The sequence below is a fragment of the Tetrao urogallus genome (genome assembly GCF_951394365.1).
Source record: "Tetrao urogallus genome assembly, chromosome: 4".
Classification (NCBI taxonomy): Eukaryota; Metazoa; Chordata; class Aves; order Galliformes; family Phasianidae; genus Tetrao; species Tetrao urogallus.
The window spans coordinates 20,293,947-20,313,591 of record NC_136817.1 but is presented as its reverse complement, the minus strand read 5'-3'; the positions used below and the strand labels follow the sequence as shown (position 1 = coordinate 20,313,591).

Here is a 19,645-nt window from a genome sequence, read left to right as displayed (position 1 = left end):
CTCTTTAACAGATATGACCACAGCAATTCAAGTTTTGTGATAATCATAGTCCAGCTCAGAAATCTGCCAGTGTTTTCTGTTCCCCTTGGCTCTAAAGTGTAAGTAGTAATATGAGAATACAATAATAAATTGAACAAATTCTCCAAAGAAATTGATTGATTGGCTGCTTTACAACACTAAAATATGCATAAAACAAACTGTAGAAGTATGTAGCTTTTATGGATTCTGGCAAGAAAACAAAGTTACCAGGAAATTTGCACATTACACATTAAAGTGGAATACTTAAAATTTGTGTCAAGGTCTTTTTTTGTTCATTCAAGAACTTGTAGGCTTGACACAGTAAAATGTGAGACGATGGACATATTCACCTTTTTTTCCTGTGCTAAAGTGAAAGTAAGCTCTTCTGTTAAACAAAGCCAGTGTTAACCTAATTTCTTCTGGTATATTTCATCTAAATGTGAATTTTCAATAATACTAACAGTATGTATGAAATCACTACCACAAAATACAGCAATAGTACTACAAATCTGGGAAGAATAAGATTTTTCCAGAAAGTTTTTTTTCCAGAATATTTTTCCACTTGTTCTTCCCGCTTTGTTGGCTTCATTGCATTATGCAATTAGTACGTGTCAATAATATAGAAAGCCAACACCAGAAATGAGTTAATGCACAGACAGGATGCAAAACATCTTGTTAATGTGCTCTGCTATGCGTTTGAGGCCCTGCGCACTAGGGAAATAAAGCTACAAATTACATGAGGAATGTCTTTCATCCATTGAACTACTTGTAAGGGGAGACCTGCAAGCTAGCTGTTACTGTCTTTATTCACACAGTATTCATTCATAGTTGTTAGATACAGAGAATGCAGCTGCATACCAGTTGGAAGATACTTCCGTACTTCTTCAAGCCTTCAAACTGCATTCTTCTAAGTCTCACTTCATGTATTACATGCCTTAAGTAGCTATGGCCCTAGATATCTTCCTTATTTTTCTTAGTTTTCTGTTTTCTTTGGAGTTCTCTTTGGATTTTGAAAAGATTGAAAAACATGCCACTGCTTTCAGTGCTGCTTGCACTGTTTTAAGAGTTTAACTTTATTGGAATTTCTTCTCACTTAGTTTTTAATTGACACTAAGGTTCTTTTTCCTCCTGTCTGTGACACGGTCTTCAGGGTGTTGCAGTACCAAACCAGAGCATAGAGGCAGAAACAGCTACCTCCTTTGCTACTACAGAGGCAGAAATTCATTTTGGGAAATGTTTGTGCAAGGAAAAGATGGGACTTTCTCAGCCCCTTCTCTCTTTCTCACCTCTTTTCCACTCCATTTCTGGTTGGTTGCTGTTTTATTTTCTCATCATGCAGTCCTTTAGACAATGGGGTCGATTTCTATCACTAATCATCAATAAGTGTTAGTTTAAATACAGGTAAAGATTTTCTTTTGTTTTCAACAGGTATATTAGAGTAGCAGTACTTCCATCCTCAGCTGATACCAGCTGTCTGTTCCGCACAAAAGTTCATCCTGCCATGGAAACCATTTTACTCAACGAGATATTCAGAGTTGCCATTTCCCAAGGAACACTGCTACAGAAGACACTGAGAGTAGATGTTTGTGCGGTCAGTCGAAGCCGTCGGGAAGAATGCTTGGTATGCAGTTTTACTTCTGGGTTTTTTTTTGGCAAGCATTTGTTCATAGTGTCCCCTTGTACTCTGATGCTCAAGGCCACTGAAATTGCACAGTACTTGCTTCAGAATTTTTTCTCTGCATATAGTTGTTGCTTTGATACTCTGGTTTTCTCTGAAATCCCAGATACTCAATTTTATCCTGGATGGATGTTTCAGGAGGTGGCTTGATAATTCTAACACAGCATTACTGTAAGCTTTAATTATAGGCTGGCACTGCAGCTCTGTCGTTTTTGATATTAAAACATTATAGACTTCATTGCAACATTACACCAACAGTAGATTTTAAAGTGAAAGCTGAGAGCCATAGTATGTCCAAATAAATCAACACTAAACCTCTTTATCAAAACTTGTCACAAAGAGCAAACTAAATTTAATTTTTGTACACAGTTGTTAGAATAAGAGTTCACCTTTTTCATTTTTTATGATCTTTAGAAATAATAAAACAGCATGATACCCATGGACTGGCTTACTAGATAGGCTTTTTTGTACTCCACTGTTAATTGCAGTTATCACCTAATTAGTGACTTTTCATTTACTTTCAAATTGCTTTTGCACTGTCTTATACAAGTCAGTTTAGTTTTTCACCAGAAGTCTGTTGTAGTAGAAAAGTAAGAGTTTTGGTTTAAATGCCCTGAAGAGATGCTAGAATTCTGATGGGACTCTTTAGACCAGACTGCAGGAGTGGCCTCTCACTTTCAAAAATGTAGGAGTTCCTGGGCCATGTGTTGGCCTTTCTCAGTGTGTCCATGGACTGAATTCATCAGCTTTACTGATGTGAAGAAAACCAAGAGGTTTCCCCTTAGGTAAGAGAAGAGTCACAGAACAAAAATGCAATAGAGTGGAGGATTCAAAGGTGAAGGAGAAAAAAGAAAAAAAAGACATAAGGGTTAATCACAAGATCAGAAGAAAGAGCTGGGAATACCACCTCTGGCAGAAAGCCTGGGCATCACAACTGGTCTTGATAAGGGCTGCTCAGCTTAGTAGCCAAGAGGGTGATTTGCTTTGCCAAGAATGGAGGATTTCAATCTCCAAGAAACAGTCCAAGCACACAAGTACTTTGTACGTTTTCCCAAAGGGTTTGTCCAACTGAAAGGGCTTCTTAATCTCTTTTCATCTGTTTCTTCACTGGTTAGAACACACGGGTCATCCATTACTGTTTTCTGTATTGATGATCTTTGTGGTGGAACAACTGGAAAATTAACAGTAATTGCTGCTCTATGGGTTGACACTGCAGGTTTCACTGGCACAAGTTTTTGTTATTGAAAGCTATAGAAAGCAAATGTGTGCATTACAGAGATAGAGAGGGATTTGTGTTGATGCATGTGGGGAGAAATTCTGCAGCCTGAAATAGAGTAGGGCAGATTGGACTTTATGATGGACCTTTCCATGTACTACTTTGGTTATTTCGACTAAGTAGCAGTGAAGGGAAACAGAAAATTGCACAGTTAAAAAGAGAAGTAAGATCCACGCCAAATCTGTGCTGCTTAATTTACATGATAAATACTGCTGAACTTTTCAGCTGTCTTACCGGAAAAGAACTTCGGACTTTTTCCCTTTATTTTTGTACAGGCTGGAACTCAGATCAGTCTGGCAGATTTATCATTTTCTGATGAGACTTGTGCTCTGTGGTATAACCTTCTGTCTTGCAAGCAAATCCCTGGCAAAAAAAAAAAGGATCAGAATGAGGAACCCATGTTTCTTTTAAGCAAGCAGTCATCAGACTCATTGGACTTGGTGAGTGAAGTATTGATTGTTACTGTAATAACAAGAAAAAAAACACAGGACCTAATTGTGCCATAGCACTAGAATTCTGTATATGCTGTCCTGTTCTGTTTATAGTCCTTTTGTGTGAGTAGCTCCCCTAAGGGGTTGCAAACTTGTTGCTAAGCGTGGGTAGGGCCGAAGCTTCTTAGTGGATTACAAAATTGCACTCTAATTCAAAACATTTCTGCTGTTTAATTTTAAAAATAAATGCTACCTAATGGCTTTGTTAAGATTACCATTGACTTTCATATGCATGTACTAAAAATGCTATTTATTGTTTGAATTTGCATACTTAAAAAAGTAATTTCACAGAAAACGCTGTTTATGCAGAACGCATGCTAATTCCTTTAGTTAAATAAACTTTTCTGCTTTAATACTTACTCAAGAGAACAGCATTAAAATGTGACTTTTAAGAAGAACCTGTTTTTAGCTAGGGATGTTACAAGCATGAGAGGAAAAAGGAGAGGAGTTATTATCGGATGACAGGAACATATTTGATTGTATTATCATTAGAGAAACGATCTGGTTTTGACTGAGATTCATCCATTAATGTTCTACATGCTAACAATTCAAACTCACTATTTGTGGTCTAGATTGATTTTTGCTGGTACCACAGGAGCACCATGGTAATAGAGCTCTTGCAAGGGGGTCTTTTTTCCATTTTTTTTCTTTTTTCTTAAACCTGGATTATGTATCACTCAGTTCTGGTTTTGCCTTCTCCTTCCTTGTAAGCAGGATGCTGTGTCAGCTCTGCTGGAGAGAACATCTGCTGAGCTGGAAGCAGTAGAACAAGAGCTGGCTGAAGATGAGGAGGAAGAGGACGAACAGGAGGAAAGGGGCTCTGAGGAAGACTGGTAGAGCCATTTTTTCTTTACTATTCATGTCTGAATGATTCTGCTCCTCCCTCTTATTCACAGATAATGAGAGAGCAGTGTGGCGATGGGATTCTTGTTCCCTCATGTGGTTAACTGCTTTACCTTCTCTTAGGTTTACAGTGTCTTGGCTGCCCTATTAGTTCCCAGTGCTCATGCTCCTCCATATACTTCGTTCCATGAAACGACTTGGGGTGTCTAAGCCACTGGAGGTCTACTAGGATGTCTCTTATCTAACTGTGCTAATAAGTGACTAATAGGGTCTGAGTGGAACTCTTCTGTTTGACAAACTCAGTGTGTAGGTGCTTCCACTGATTATCTTGTTTTTGAAGAAGCTGTGAACTTTTCTCAAAAGGATTTCTTGCTGAATTGCTGAGTTTTGTTCCAGTGCAATTTTTTATCTTTATTGTTGGGGAAGGGAGGGACTTGTTTTGTGAATTTGTTACAACCAAAGTCCTTCACTGCTAACAGCGTAGGGCTATACAATATAGAGCAGTGTAATTGTCATGATCCTGAAGGAGCACTGTAGTAGAGCTTTCAGGGTTTTATTGGAGCATATAATAAGTGTGCTTTCACATGAACTTAACGGAAGCATTTCAGTGATAATCATTTCCCCATTAGGAAAATATGTTATACATGAGTGAAGGCCTAGGCCTTCCACTATCTTTCCGTGGTGGGCTTTATCAGCTCAAGAGTAAGCCCAGGCTGCTTTTGTTCATGCAGGTTAGAAATGCTTGCAGAAGCATCTGATGAAATTGGGGATGAAGAGGAAGATGGCATTAAGCTGGCAGTAGAAGGCAACTGTACCGATGACACGGGGTTATTCACTGATGCAGGAGAAACTGAGGAAGATGAGAACAGACAGAACAGAGATGAGGCCCATGAAAGCCAGCAAGCTGCCGTCATACTAACACTGGTGAGCGTTCCTGTGGTATCTTACTAGGTCTGAAGTCCCGTTTCTGGGTAGTTAATCGAGGAATCTGCCACATCTGAGCATTCACAATTTGGTGTGGCATTTGCTGTAGCACTTGTGTGAACTTTTAGCAAAATTGGCATAGTCACTTTTGAGCTGTGCAGAAGGCATTTAACAGGCATGCCACACAGAACTTGTAAGTCAAAGACAATTAATTAAAAGTGTCAGTCTTCACCTTTTTTTTTGTTGCGCGAGGAAACTATGCAAGGTACAGGAGCAGTTCAATAGTTTCAATCTGCACATACTTAAAATATTTCTGCGCATCTGTTTCATTGCTGCCAATTCTTTTTTTTTATCTGTTGTTTCCCTTCTAATAAACAGAGGCAGAAACAGAACAGGGATCAAGATCTTTAGTGAGGAATTTCCTTATTTCTAATTTCTATTTTTGTGAAATGCAAAATCTGGCTTAGCAGAGGAAGGAAGATTAATTAACAGAAGGCTCCAAAATATGTATTGAACTGCATACTGTTGAACTACTGTACATGTGATGCCTCCATTGGCATGTTCTTGTTAACTGTTTGCCTAAAACTATATTCTACCTTTCGGAGAGGACTTTTAGAAAATATTTCATACAGATGTGCCCGATATGATAGCACATAATCTAGAAATTAAACTTTTAGAACATATTTCTGCATCTTAATGAAAATGATGTTGCCTAAATAAATTAGTCCTATGGGTTCTATAAAACAGCAAAGACAAAAAGACAAGAATGACAGCTTGTTCCTTCAAGTTTGTAACTATACAAAAGTTTGACACCTCAGTGGACTTGCTGGAAACTGTAATTAACTTCCAATTAATGTGGAAAGATGCCAAATGAGCCAAGGCCATGGTATAAAAGGACTGACAGTCTTCTGGGTAGCAGACAAATATAGATCAAAGCTCTAACTCAGCAAGGGGAGACGTCAAGGAGAATGTCTGAAGGTTAGACATGCACATAAGTCTTTTGCAGTGCCAGGGCTGGGTGGACCTGGACAGTAAAGAAAAGACACTGCAGACCTGATTATAAACAAGCCACAGTATAGATCATCTTGTGCCAGATCCTCTCAGAGTTGCAGTTGTGCTATGTAGGTCCTTGTATTTATCACCTGCACATTCAAAACCGTGAACTTCATTAAATTACCCCAGTTGAAGAAAATGCCCCAGTGCACATCAGTAACATCACATGTGCCAGCTGCTGCAGTGCTCGTTCTGTCCCTGCTGTCAAGATGATTGCTGCATGTAAGTACCGACGGCGCCTCCTACAGGGATGTCAGCAACCGAGGCTCCTCGTGACATGTGAGGGACAACTGTACCGGGCAGCAGCCCCTTCTTGGGGTAGGAGCTAGTGAAATCAGCCTCTGCCTGATTTCACATGGCTGATGCAGCTCTGCACATTGCCATGAGGCACTGCTCTGTCAGCCCTCGGCAGATGTACAGAAGAACCCATCCCAGCTGCTGCTTTGTGTGCATAGGCACCATCTCAAGAATGGCCAAACCTTGCTGTTCTACAAATGCAGAACAAATCCAGTATAAATACAAATGCATAATAACTATCTGTGCAAATGGCAAATCAAAATGCTTGTTGTACCCTGGTTGGATCAGAAAATCTGCAGAGCAGCAAAGGCAGAAGCTATGGTTCTAGAGGAGAGAGATTTACTTTCAAAGGCTTCCCAGACTCCCCTAAGTATTTGGGTAGTTTTGTGCTTCCTTGCTTGGTGTAGCATGGTGAGCAAGATGATTTTTTGCTACTGATCTTTTTCCGTCTCCTCCAAGGTGACAAGAATGCTTGTAAAATTCAAAGACAAAAAACCTATATAGTGGCATGTGTCCAGGCGTAATAGTTCTTACAAACTGAATTCCTTTTGATAGGTTGATAAAGAGACTAACACTGAGGAATCAGTTAACGAGGATGCAACAGTCCGACCCAAGGACAGAGCCAGCTGGAGCTCAAGACAGCGTCCCTTTGTCAGGAACAGCATGATTGTGCGCTCACAAACCTTCTCGCCAGGCGAGCGGAACCAATACATCTGTAGGGTAAGAGGAAAAACACTTGGCATGAAGAGCTATTAACTAAAGAGTCATTTAACTTCTTGGGAATGATGCATTAATGACAGTGAGTCATGCACCAATTTTCCCCGCAAGAGGCAGAGCCTGTGCTTTCTCTGTGCTTCTTCTTTCCCTAACTGACCTGGTGTGTAGTAGAATTGGCTTTCAGCAAAGTTGCACACTCTTGCAAAACACCTTTATGAGGACAAAAACGCATCCTGTTGGATAAAAGTAACAGATTCCTGTGCTGGCTCCCTGCAGTAAGTGTTTCACTGCACAGAAGCAACTATAGCTCACACACAGCAAAATTATTTGTTAAAACAGAATGGAGTTCTCTGTAATCTGCCATTACATGAACATATTTTAATAATATAACCATTCAAAGGTAACCGTGTGGAAAGAGCTCAGTCACCAGTAGTAAATCTCACTTTGTTTCTTAACTGGTTTTAAACCTGGACAGCCCAAGTCTTGCTGTAATTACCTCATAGAAAAATGTGTGAGTGCAGCCTTGGGGCTAATTTTAAACATGGCTTTGGCAACAAAATTCTCCAGTCTCTACAGATAGTAGTGTGGAAACTAAATAAATAAATTTAAATTATCAACCCTGATGCTGCTAACCTAATGGTGAAAATCATGTTTACAGTTTTAGGCATGGATTGCCAGCTCTGAATTGTAATTTACTCCCACAAATATGACTTCTTTAAATACCTCATGCTTTAATTCTTTTCCAGTACAGTTAGAGGTGATTCCTTGTAATTTGGAAATACTAAAATTGGTCACCTCTCTGTGATGATCATTGGCCTAAAAAAAGCTGTAGTCAATATGTAAATACGTAAGTATTCCTATATGTGAATGAAGTGTAGTACTGTACCAATCTTTACGTAGTTTGGATAGATCCCTGTCTGAATTGAGAACCTAATCTTCAGTTTAATTTCTGTACTCTGGAAACTGGTTGTATTGAGGGGGGAAGTAGCCTTAACTTCTGCCTGTGGGTTTTCTACAGGCAGTAGCACTAGATGTTCTGATGGTTGACTTAGCATAAACTCCTGAGGTTTCTGCATCCAGCAAAGTTCTGGGATTTTGTAGCTTTGAAATTTGCCAGAAGCCAGGTTCTGAAATAAGAAAGTTTGGCCAAACCCTGTCTTTCTCAACATGTATGGTATGGCCTAGAAGGGAAGTTGCCTGGGAAAAGCCCGTGTTTGCAGAAATCAGTCTCTTACAGCTTCAAAAATACTTGTGGTCCACTGTCTGGGCTCAAGAGTGTGCATTGTAGCTGCATCTAAGTCCATGAATAGGGCTGAACAACTCAGCCTTCCTCAGTCCTAGTCTCCACATGTATTGCAAACATGTCCAGCCTTCCATGTTCCGGTACCTTACAAGAGGAAAACAGCCAATGGATATGCTCAGGCCATCTGTTCTCATTTCAGAGGAAATTGCTTAGCACTTATATCTCATATGATGTTACAACAAGCAAAAAGTGTGTGGTTTTTTTGAGGCCTAAAGGATTGACTCAAGGCCTGTTTGGGGCTGTTAAAAACCTCCCTTGAAAAGTGCTTAAAGAACATCAGTGATTATAATTATCCGAGCATATCCGGGGGTGAGTTCCCAGTAGCCCATGTTTGCAGAAATCAGCATTTCCATGGTGGACAGACTTCTCTCTAGAGAGGTGTGCTCATATTGCAAGTGCATTCCATTTCTCACCCCCAACTCCCAGTCAGTTCTGCGTAAGCATGCTTTAGGGCTCTGCCTTTGTTGGTTATGGAAATGTTAGCAGAATTAATTCTTTGTATCTCTCCTTTTCTGAGGAGGTAAAAATAAATATTCTACAGATGGAAGCTTTTGCTTTCTTTGAAGATTTACCACCATGCATGTTGATGCATCTGACAGTCTGCATTGATTTACATGGAACTAATGCTATAATTAAGAAAACACTGCTGTTGTGCTGTGATGGGTATTTCTGAGAACTTGCAAGTGCTTCTGAAGTTGTAATACAAAAAAAAGTTTGTTGGAGGAGTGCATGTCTACAGTAATTTACCTTCCCTTTGGTTGTTTGTTAATGTCTGCCCCAAGTAAATGAAATCCATAGTATAACCTGCAGTCACATAAAAGCCAGCCAGTCATTTGGTCTTTCTTAATATCCAGTTACCTTCCTTGCATTCCTGAACAGACTACTTCCTATTCATTAAGATCGATGGCTGTCTTGGCCTAGGAATAGAATTTTAGAATAGAGCTGTAGTTGAAAAATGTTTTATTTTATGCTAAGAATTACCTACACTGAGTGTTTTTCAGCACTGAGATTTTCTGACTGGTTTTACCCAATACAGATGTATTTGTATGTGAAGAGGCTTTATATCTCTGTTCATTATGTACGTTTTTACAGTTGAGTCGAAGTGACAGTGACAGCTCAACGCTAGCCAAAAAGTCTCTCTTTGTGAGGAATGCCACAGAAAGGAGAAGCCTAAGAGTCAAACGGGTATGTACTGCATTACCTGAATGATTTAAGACAAATGGGGAAATCAGGAGTAGCAAATAACTTAAACCACGTGCTTTTTAATGCAAATTCATGAGCAAAAGCGATGCAAGCACCACACACATCCCCTATAGTCTCAGGTTGAAATCTCAACATGGCGGTCTTTGTCCTCCCTAGAGTCACAGAATTGTCTGAGTTAGAAAGGACCCTTGAAAACCATGTGGTCCAACTAATATGCAGTGAACAGGGATGCCTGCAACTCCATCAGGTGCTCAGAGCCCCTCTAGCCTGACCTTGGCTGTCTCCAGGGACAGGCTGGACCAGGCTCATCTTTGCCCACTGACAAACATCTTTGCCCCAACAAAGGGAACCAAGGCAGCTGAAGCTGCATAAATCTGAACACCAGTAGTGTACATGCTGAGCAAGTTTGGGTGGAAATTTCAAGGATTCTGATATGCTTTTGAAGTTGATTTATTCTTATCCAAGAGAGTTTGAATAACAAATGGATTGAAGAAGAGAATAAGATCACATTTTTTTTACATAGAATTTGTTCTTATAAGTTACGAGGTATATTTTTAATCTCAATCACAAATAAAAATAAATACTCCTGCAGAAGGGTTGTTACCAGGTTGCAGGATTACATTTGATATAAGAAAGAAATTCAGAATATTCTGGGATGACTAGTTATACCCCACTTATTCATGTGAATTGCACAGTGAAAAGATATTAAATAAATGTGCAATACGCTAATGAAGAGCTTGTTTACAGGTTTAAATAATTGCTTGGACTTTGAAAAAGCAAATATTGACTAAAAAAATAATACTGTTTAAATCTGTGGGGAAGTCTTTTGTGTAGTTTTGGGCTACTTGCATAGTTCTATCCTGAGGATCAGAAAAGGGTTTCTTAGTTTTAACTTTGTCATTCTACAAATGACTGGTGAAACTTTTGCACTTATCTGTAGCTACTGACTAAAGAGTAATTTCAGAATAGATGGATTTTTGGAGTTGGATCTTGAAATTGCAGCACTTTGCTGAAGGAAAACAAAAAATAGTCAAGCTTTTCTGACTGTATTATGTCAAATCCTCCACTAGCCTCTCTAGGTACTAATTTTTGTTTTCCTCTTTCCCAAATGATTCAGCCTGTTTGCCAGCCAATCATGCGAAGAGCTACGCAAGAATGCCCTGTGCGCACTTCCCTCGACTTGGAGCTGGACCTCCAGGCATCACGCACACGACAGAATCGACTGAATGATGAGCTTCAGGCCTTGCGGGATCTTAAGCAGAAGCTTGAAGAAATGAAAGGTAGAGGAGAGACAGACCTTCCCCTGTGCGTACTGGAGGATGAACGATTCCAGAAACTCTTGAAACAGGCTGAGAAACAGGTATGAGCAGCATACAGATTTCGTGTGAAGAAAAATATTCTCCTACTTTTTTTTCTTTTTTTCTTTTTTTCTTTTTTTTTTTACAAATTTGTTAAAACTTTTTTACAGAATCTCACATTTGACTACTTACACTATGTAATTCGGATATGTAAACACTATTACTTTATTAGTCAATATCAAAGTATTTAAACCTAGAATTTGAAATGTTATTTGACTGGTGCCACCTAAACTGCTCTCCCAGCCATACATATACAAAGTTTCATGGGTATTTTTTGTCCTTCAGCATTGGCTGATTTGCAGTCTTGATACAACTGGTAGATAAGAGATCTTTGTACCGGGCAGGGAGGGGCACTGGCCATTACTTTCACTGGTGTGGGATTATGGATAAAGCAGTACATCCATCCTGGTGTATTTCCTTATAGAGGATAATGCCTGCAGATGAATACCAAGTTCTGTTCTTCCTGTGCTTTTGTAAAGTCATACAAATACATATTCAGCATCTAAACTAATAAAAGCTAAGTCGGGATGCCCTCATGTGGATGAAAGACAAGAAGCAGGATAAGAAGGGGTGAGAGAGAGTAGTGACAAGGTAGAACATAGGAAATTCTGACTTGATGTAAGAAAAAGCTGGATGCTGAGTGCTTTTTGTTTTGGGAGTTTTGGGTTCTTCTTTTATATTGTGAGGGGGATTGTACAATGAAATAAGGGCCCAGAGAGGTTGTGAACAACAACAACACAACAACAACAAAAACCAGAAATCAGCCTCCACTAGCTCCACTTTTGGAGATACTGAAACTTAATAGGGGAAGATGCTGAGTATGCAGCTCTGGCTTGATTTGCTCTGAGCAGGACATCAGATCAGATTCATCACCCTCTGGAGCGCTCCTATCCTCTCAGTGTTACTCTGTAGACATCAGTACTCAATGAGGGGAGGTTGGCAGCGATCTTTAGGAGGGATCTGTGTTCTTCAGCTGTTCATGGTTGATGGACATGAGTGTTTTGATGACACCCACGTTATTCAAAATAGTAAAAAAGGAAACAGATATTAACAAGGTGCAAAGGACCTCTTAATATGTAAGCAACAGTTCAAGTAAAAATAGTAAATATCAGTATGTACACTTGTGTAGGGCAGAGAAGGGATAATCCTAATATTTACACACAAAAAGGGCTCCTGAATTAGTTGTTAGGAGTGTGATATTGCAGATACAAGAAACAGAAATGTCAGCACAAACATCACAGCATTCAGATGTCAAAAAGCATATAAGACATTGGGAATTACAAAGAAAGAAAAGAAAGCTGAAATGAAACAAATAATAATTCTTTAATGACATAAATGCATGTTATGTCTGCAACATAAAGATTGTTTAGTTCTGGTTCCCCATCTCAAAGTAGGTAGTGAGACTGCCAAGGGTGAACAAGTACAGTCAAGTACAAGTACAAAGGTGAACAAGTACAGACAGAAAACAGCTTCTATGTTAGGAATGGCCAAGTAGCCACCACTGTAAAATCACAGGTGACAGGGAGGAGGGCAATCATTGCCTTTTTTAATACAGGGAACTGAAGAGGTAACAGGTGGAAATAAAGAAAAAATTAAGAAACTGTAAAAAAAAGTTTTGACCAAACATCATGAATGATGCAAATTTGCAAAGTCAAAAAGCAGTGTGATAAATTTGTGGAAAAAAAAAATCTAGCAGAGGTTATTAATTGTAGCAATATCACCTACGTCAAGAAATCCTTGACCATCAACTTAGGGAAAAAAAGTTTTTTTTCTCAGTATGTTCTCAGCTCAGTTCTTGATCAGGGCTATTGTCTCTCTCTTCCCCTGTGGATCAGATCAACCCTGAGAATGCTATACTCTGCTGTCACTGCTTCCTCTTGGTTTAGCAGAACACAGCAGTCTAGAGAACATTGTCATAGATTATTTTTTAGATCCTGCAGGCATTATAAGGGCACAGACTAATGCAGCAGCTCTAAGTGCCAGGGTAACTGAGAATGTCTCAAGTGAAAAAAGGAACTGCAGATGTGGGGGATGTTGAAAATCAGGGGCTGCTTGCTAGTACAGTTACTCTGCTTGAAGCCCAATACATGGGCTCCATACCTTCCCTTCTTACCACATTTTTGTAAGTACAGCAAGTACTGTAGGTAATACCTACAGATCAGGAAACAGTAGGTAATGCTGTGCAGCAGAAACATTTACTCACTTGTCTTACATTCTCATACAAGTAAGTTTTTTCAGATACCTGCTGTCCTCTGAAGTACTTCATCTGTGTGCATCTTAAAAGGTTCCTGTGCCTAGCTATAAATATGTTATTTCTTTTCAATACATCTTCAATGTAGTCCTTAATAACACAAAACCGAAACAAAGACAACAGCTTTTTGTTAGACTCTTTCATTCTCCTATACAAAAACACACTGAACAAGGCAGGAGTTAGAGTTTCAGCTTTAATTTTGCTAAGCTTTCCTTATTGCTTGTTATCTCATGCTTACATTAAGCACAAATACAGAGATTCCTGTCTATCCAAAGCCAGATTTTTGGCCCATAATGAATGCACAGTCAGAGTATTAGCATGCCTTTCTGTATTTTATGTAGACAGAGGATTGCTTTTATAAATCACTCAAGAAGCATGGTACTACTATAAACCTCATCTTGTATATACCTTCTTATGTGCATTCTCTTAGACAGACTGGGCTGAAGCCAAATCTACCTGATAGCACAGTGAAACTACCAAGTTCTGAGTCCTGTTCCATGTTTGTGGTAGCTGTGGCAAATGGGAGAAATTACTTCCCTCAGTTCTCCACTTCTCCCTTCTATCGGACGCTGCTGCTCTACACCAGCAGACAATATCTTGCAGCTTTCTGCAGCCTGCCACACTAGTTCAAAATAAGATTGACAGCTGTCTGGCACGTCACAAGTCTGTAGAACCTTGATCCCTCACTGTGTATTGTTAGCACAGACTAATTTCCTGCACATAAAAATTAAAAGTATTAAAAAATTGGAAAGGAGTATGTGTTTCAAACAGCAAGTTGAATGGACAGTTGGTATTTTTTGTTGTTAACCTGAAATGCAGTAATCATAAGAATCTCAGAATCAGAGAATCTTGAAATATTATTCTGTTAGTGTTTTGATGATAAATATTAGCTTGGGAGCTAAGAAAGACATATGGCCACTGACATGCAAAAAATTAATTAATACACTACCAGTTGCAGATTGCAAATGTATGTTTACTAACTAATAGGAAAAACAGTGTTTATAGGTTAATTCCTTTTTAAAATCTTTTGCTATTTTGGAGTTGGGACTGAAGTTAACAGCAGTACAGGCTGATTGGAGGTGTTCTAAAATGGCATTCCTTCATACAAACACTGGACTACATTTCAGCAGATACAGGGTGCTGCTATCTGCTGGAAGCAGTTTCCTTGAATACTATGAAACTGACAGTGTGGTGTAATGGTTTTGTATTACTTGGTTCTGTTGTTTGGGAGCCTACCGGGCTGAATTCAGATCTGGAGACATGAATTCCTACGTTTGAAACCAATTTAGAAGATGGCTGTTTCTGGCTTGGGCATGTGTTTTCATTTGAGGTAACAGACTAGCATTTGAGTCTGCATGCTCAAAGTTAAGCATCAAAAATAAGCCCCCAAGCAACTTCAAGAAATGTTTAAGAACATGAAGTGCTTCTGTTAAGTTCTGACAGCTGACAAAACTGAAGATGCAGTAAATAACCTCTGTGTGACTGTCCCTATAGCCTAGGAGTAAAGGTGAGTGTGCACACGCAAGATGCCATCAGCCAGCCTTGCATCCCACTCAAAATGAGAGTGATAATGCATGTGTTAAGAAACTTGTCTGCATCTCAACACCAGCCACTTTGTCTAAGACACCCAGATGACTGTCCACTGAAAAGGAGCTGCTCTTCAAATTATTGGGTGTTCAGATACCCTTGGAACATTTAGAAAGCAAAACAAGAAGAAAAAAGCAGCGCTCAATAGCAATTTGCCACCATGCTGTGGATGATACAGCCCTGATGGTGCTGGTGATGTGGCAGTACTCACTAAAGAAGACTGTAATGGAGGCAGCAGTACTGAGGTGTGGAGACACTGTAACTCGCTTGTGGGCATTCATGTCAAGAAAGATCGCGATCTCTTGTACCAGACTGTGTTCCTACCTCAGCTTTGATACTGCTACAGTGCAAAAGAGTTGTTATCCACATGCAAAATCTATGTATTTTAAGCAGCTTAAATGAACCTCTCTGCTAGGACTACCACTTCACTACCATTAAGAGTGAGAAAACACTGATGGCTATCGCCAGATCAAGGGAGAAACAAGTCAGCAAGGACCTCTGAGATGGAAATCAGTGTCCATGGAGCCAAAGCACCTCTTGGGAGCTCTCATATTTCACCTGTTTAGTCCAAAGTTCCTGTTGCCTTCAGCTCTTAGTGTTTAGTAAGGGATTCATAGGATAAGAGAAAGGCTATTCCTAATCTGATTTTACAGAAGATGCTAAGATGTATCTTTTGTATTCATAAGGCTATTATCTTGCATCTACATTTCTACCAGTTTGTTTTTATAATTTTTAATCCCTTATTAACATAATAAAGGAAGATAAGTGACTGTATTTCCCATTCGTCCTTGGTTGTATGGTGTTGGAAGTTTTATTTTAGTGGATTTAGCATCAGCTTAACTTGATTTTGGGTTTATACCCTCCGTGTCTTCAAAGCATTTTTATAGTAGAAGACGCTGATGTGAAAAATGCATTTCAGAGACAAACAATTATTTTATTGCTTTGTTTCCCCCCCAGTTCAATGTACAGTAAGCACTGTAGCATTTAAAATATTTTCTTGCATAAACTTATAGAACATCTCTAAGCTGAAGTGCGTACTAACATTAGAGTTGCAGTTGGGTGAAAACAGTTGGAAAGGATGCATCTTCAGTCCCTCATTTTCTTTCAGACTAGAGCATCCTGGCAGGGCTTTTTTCCATACATTTAAGAAATAGGTTAATATGGTTTTATCACAATTAAAAGTGCAAGAGTTCACAAATGCTAACTTTGAAAGGAATGTTATCAAAACTTCAATGTGTATTCTGAGAGATATCTTTTTTTATTATTATTTGTCATTTCAGATTAGGTATAGGCAACTTTTTAAACAACTTTCTGAAGAGCTTGCTTTAGGAAAGTAAACTATTTTATAGGGGAATTACTGTCTCCCAGTATTAAAAAGATATTTTGTTTGTATTCGTTTAGGTACTAACTTAAGTGATAAGAAATATGTCTTAAACCACACAGTGCATAGTAGCCACCTGTGATTGGCATGGTTTGTTCCATTTATTTTTTATTTCTCAGAAAACGCTCTGTTATCTTATTTAGTGCCCACTGCTTAGGCTTGTGATACCAATTCTCTCTTGTGTAGACATTTGCTTGTCACAAGAAGTTGTCATTTCTGTGAAATAAGCAGTTGCTCATTAATAGCAAAATATAGTTATTTTACAGTTATTTTACAGGCTGAGCAGTCAAAAGAAGAGCAGAAGCGAGGCTTAAGTGCTGAGAAACTGATGAGGAAAGCTTCGAAGGATGTATGCCGGCTACGAGAGCAGAGTCAGAAAGTGCCACTACAAGTGCAGTCATTCAGGTAGGGCCTGTTAAGGCTTTTTTATGTTCTTCTTAGTGTAGTTAAGTAACGTGAATTTTTTTAAACATAATCAAACGTGCACACTTTTGAGTTTCAAGAAACATCACGCATTTCAGAGGACTGGGTAATTTGCTCACATGACAAAGGCAGCAGTGTGTCTCTGAGCAGTGGTGATGGTGAGGAAGCAGGGTGAAGAGTTTCAGACCACTGTGGGCTGCTTGTGCGTGCCTGCTGTCAAGGCTCTGATGACCCACAGGTCAACAGCGGGCTTTCAGGTTTCAGAGGTACACACTGGCTTATGACAAGTGAGAATACCACATGGATTGCTTCATTTACCTTCTGCTGTTCCTGTGACCAAAAGGAGGAGGGAAATGCAGATCTCCCATATAAATGAGCCAGGCAAAAGTATTGATTAATCAGTTTCCAGAGGAGATGCATACTGTTCTACTTTTCTTTTAGAGGACATTTGTTTCAGGCACCAGGCATCATCAGAAAAGATACTAATCCTTCCCATGAAGGAAGGATGTAGTAAAACTCTGTCCTCATCTATCATCTGATCACCACAGCATTAGCCAGGGAATCCAGTTTATGAAGTTGATTTTTACTCTGTGCTACTGTTTTCAAACAGAATTGAAGCTCAGCCAGGGAAAAAGATGGTTTAGTCTGTTGGACAAATAGGCATCTCCTTTGGCCAAATTGTACTCAACCTGTTAGTTGGGCTTGGTATAACGATGTGGCCTCAAAAAAAAATCACACACAAAGGCATTTTGAAGCTCTTAAGAAGAATGTCTCTTCTGAGTTTTGATTTGTAAGCCCCCAATATTTATCGTCCGCTTCTGGCAGAGAGGCACATATGAACTTGTTATGCTTCAGTAACGTCTCAGTTCATAGGAGACAAATGGTAACAGCACAGTGGAAGCAACTGCAGAATGGGATGGTAATTCTGCTTCTTGCCCAGACCTAATTTTTAAGTTCTCTTTTTCTGTTTCCAAATTTAGGATCAAATGTTTTGTTTGTGTCTCCCCCGGAATATTGTGACAGAAAATGCAGCCGTTAGAGCAATATTTCAGTGGTGTCACTGTAGTTATTACCAAAACATTGGCTTTTGAAGAATGCGCTTAAGAAGGAATTGATATCAGAATGCCCTTGCAACCACAGTTGTAAATAAATTCAGTGTATTTTCCAAACCTATATTTTAAAAGACCATGCTGTAACATTAGCAGCTCTACAGTAGATGACATTAGTCGTGCCATAAATGGTGAAACACTAACTTGTTTTGTTTGGTAATTTCAGGGAGAAGATAGCATATTTCACAAGAGCAAAGATCAGTATACCAGCCCTTCCAGCTGATGATGTATAATCGTGCATATTCATTCAAATTCCCATTGCCCATTTTTTTTTTTTCAGATGAACTTTGTATTTCTAGTGACCTGCTTTTACAGCTCTTCTATTTTACATTCAATATTGATACGTTTATTTGTAAAATACAGCAAATAGAATTGTTGTACGTCTAAAAAAATGACAAAAAAAAAAAAAGGAAAACCAAAGTAGATCAATTTTGGTATACTGATGCTGATTTTGTACAGTTTGTATGTATTGCATGTGTTTTTATTTTGTAAAGATGGAACAAAGGAACAAAGGCAGTACTGAGCGCGTATCCTGTTGAACCGCACTGTATTGAGAAATATTACGTTCAACAGAAGATTGTTTATCTTTTCACTATTTTCATGTGAGCAGACTGTGAAGATGGCTGTTTTGCCATGCAATATTTTTGTATAAGAGTGTGACTTTTGTAGTTTGAAGTTAACTACAAGTGTAAGTTTCTTTCCAAAACATCAAGGCTGCCTCACAACAGCTGCTAATTAGATTCATCACCCATATTGGAGTTTTTGTTTCTGAAAAAAAATTTCTTCTGTTCTTGTTCTGTAATACTGTGTAGGGAGAGACAAAATTCAGTTCTGTGAATGTACAGTACTTTAACCTGCACTAAAAGGTTTCTTGCATCTGTGGGAGAGGGGGGAAAGACAAGGCAGACAAGCAACCCTAAAAACTTCCTGTGAGACTAGTGAAAGGGCAGCTGCTTTCTGAACTGGAAGCTGAATCAAATTGGTAATACCAACAGTGAAATCAGAAATAGTTATATCTACTGTACACTTAGAATGAGTTTCTCTGTATTAGTCTTTTGTCCTAGAGGCTGCCTTATTGCCAGCTAGGAGAATATGAAAGTGTTCATTAGGTTTACAGTTATGAAGAGGATTTTATGAAAGTATTTGTACCAGGAGAAAAGTTTGTCCCCAGTAACTTGGATATCAGAAGCTTGTTGAAGTAAACTCTGTCTGGAAAAGTAAAGATCCTGACTAGAAGGCACCATGTATTTCAATACAATCACATTATCCACGTATGCATGGCCTTAATGTCTCAAAAGAGTTATAATTGGTGAGAAAATGGAAGTGAATATAACTAACGTTATGGTAGCAGCTGTCTGAAATTCGCAGTGACAATTCTGTGATGAGAGATCTGTGTAAGATCTGTGTAAGCCTTCCCCAAGGGCTTTCTTATGCACAAATACATCAGTTCACTTAAACATATAGCCAGATGTGCTATCTGGGGCAAGATGCTGGTTAAACATCATTTATGAATGCCTCACTTGTTTTTTCTTGGTTGGGTTTGAGATAACATATTTGAAAGGTCAGTTAAAAAAAAAATCTGGAATTATTTAATGTAGAGGTGAAATGAAGGTTGACAGTTTCAACTTCTCAATTTGATTATATGTTTGTAGAATGATGTTTAGAGATGTACTCTGTGATTTTTCTTTTATTTATTTACAGTCTTATTTATGTTGTGTTTAATATAGTTCAGT

General features: G+C 38.9%; 1 protein-coding gene across 1 annotated transcript in view; it reads left to right on the top strand.

Moving 5' to 3' along the window:
• Positions 1-18,145, top strand: part of WWC2 (WW and C2 domain containing 2) — a gene marked incomplete at both ends in the record, with an annotated part of 84,090 nt that extends 65,945 nt beyond the window's left edge. The window contains 10 exons of the mRNA XM_079534902.1: positions 12-98; positions 1,447-1,639; positions 3,248-3,412; positions 4,178-4,296; positions 5,038-5,230; positions 7,136-7,300; positions 9,693-9,785; positions 10,921-11,163; positions 16,658-16,785; positions 18,079-18,145. Coding sequence (XP_079391028.1) covers positions 12-98; positions 1,447-1,639; positions 3,248-3,412; positions 4,178-4,296; positions 5,038-5,230; positions 7,136-7,300; positions 9,693-9,785; positions 10,921-11,163; positions 16,658-16,785; positions 18,079-18,145 — 1,453 coding nt within the window. The remainder of the gene's footprint in view (positions 1-11; positions 99-1,446; positions 1,640-3,247; positions 3,413-4,177; positions 4,297-5,037; positions 5,231-7,135; positions 7,301-9,692; positions 9,786-10,920; positions 11,164-16,657; positions 16,786-18,078) is intronic.
• Between the last annotated feature and the right edge of the window lie 1,500 nt (positions 18,146-19,645).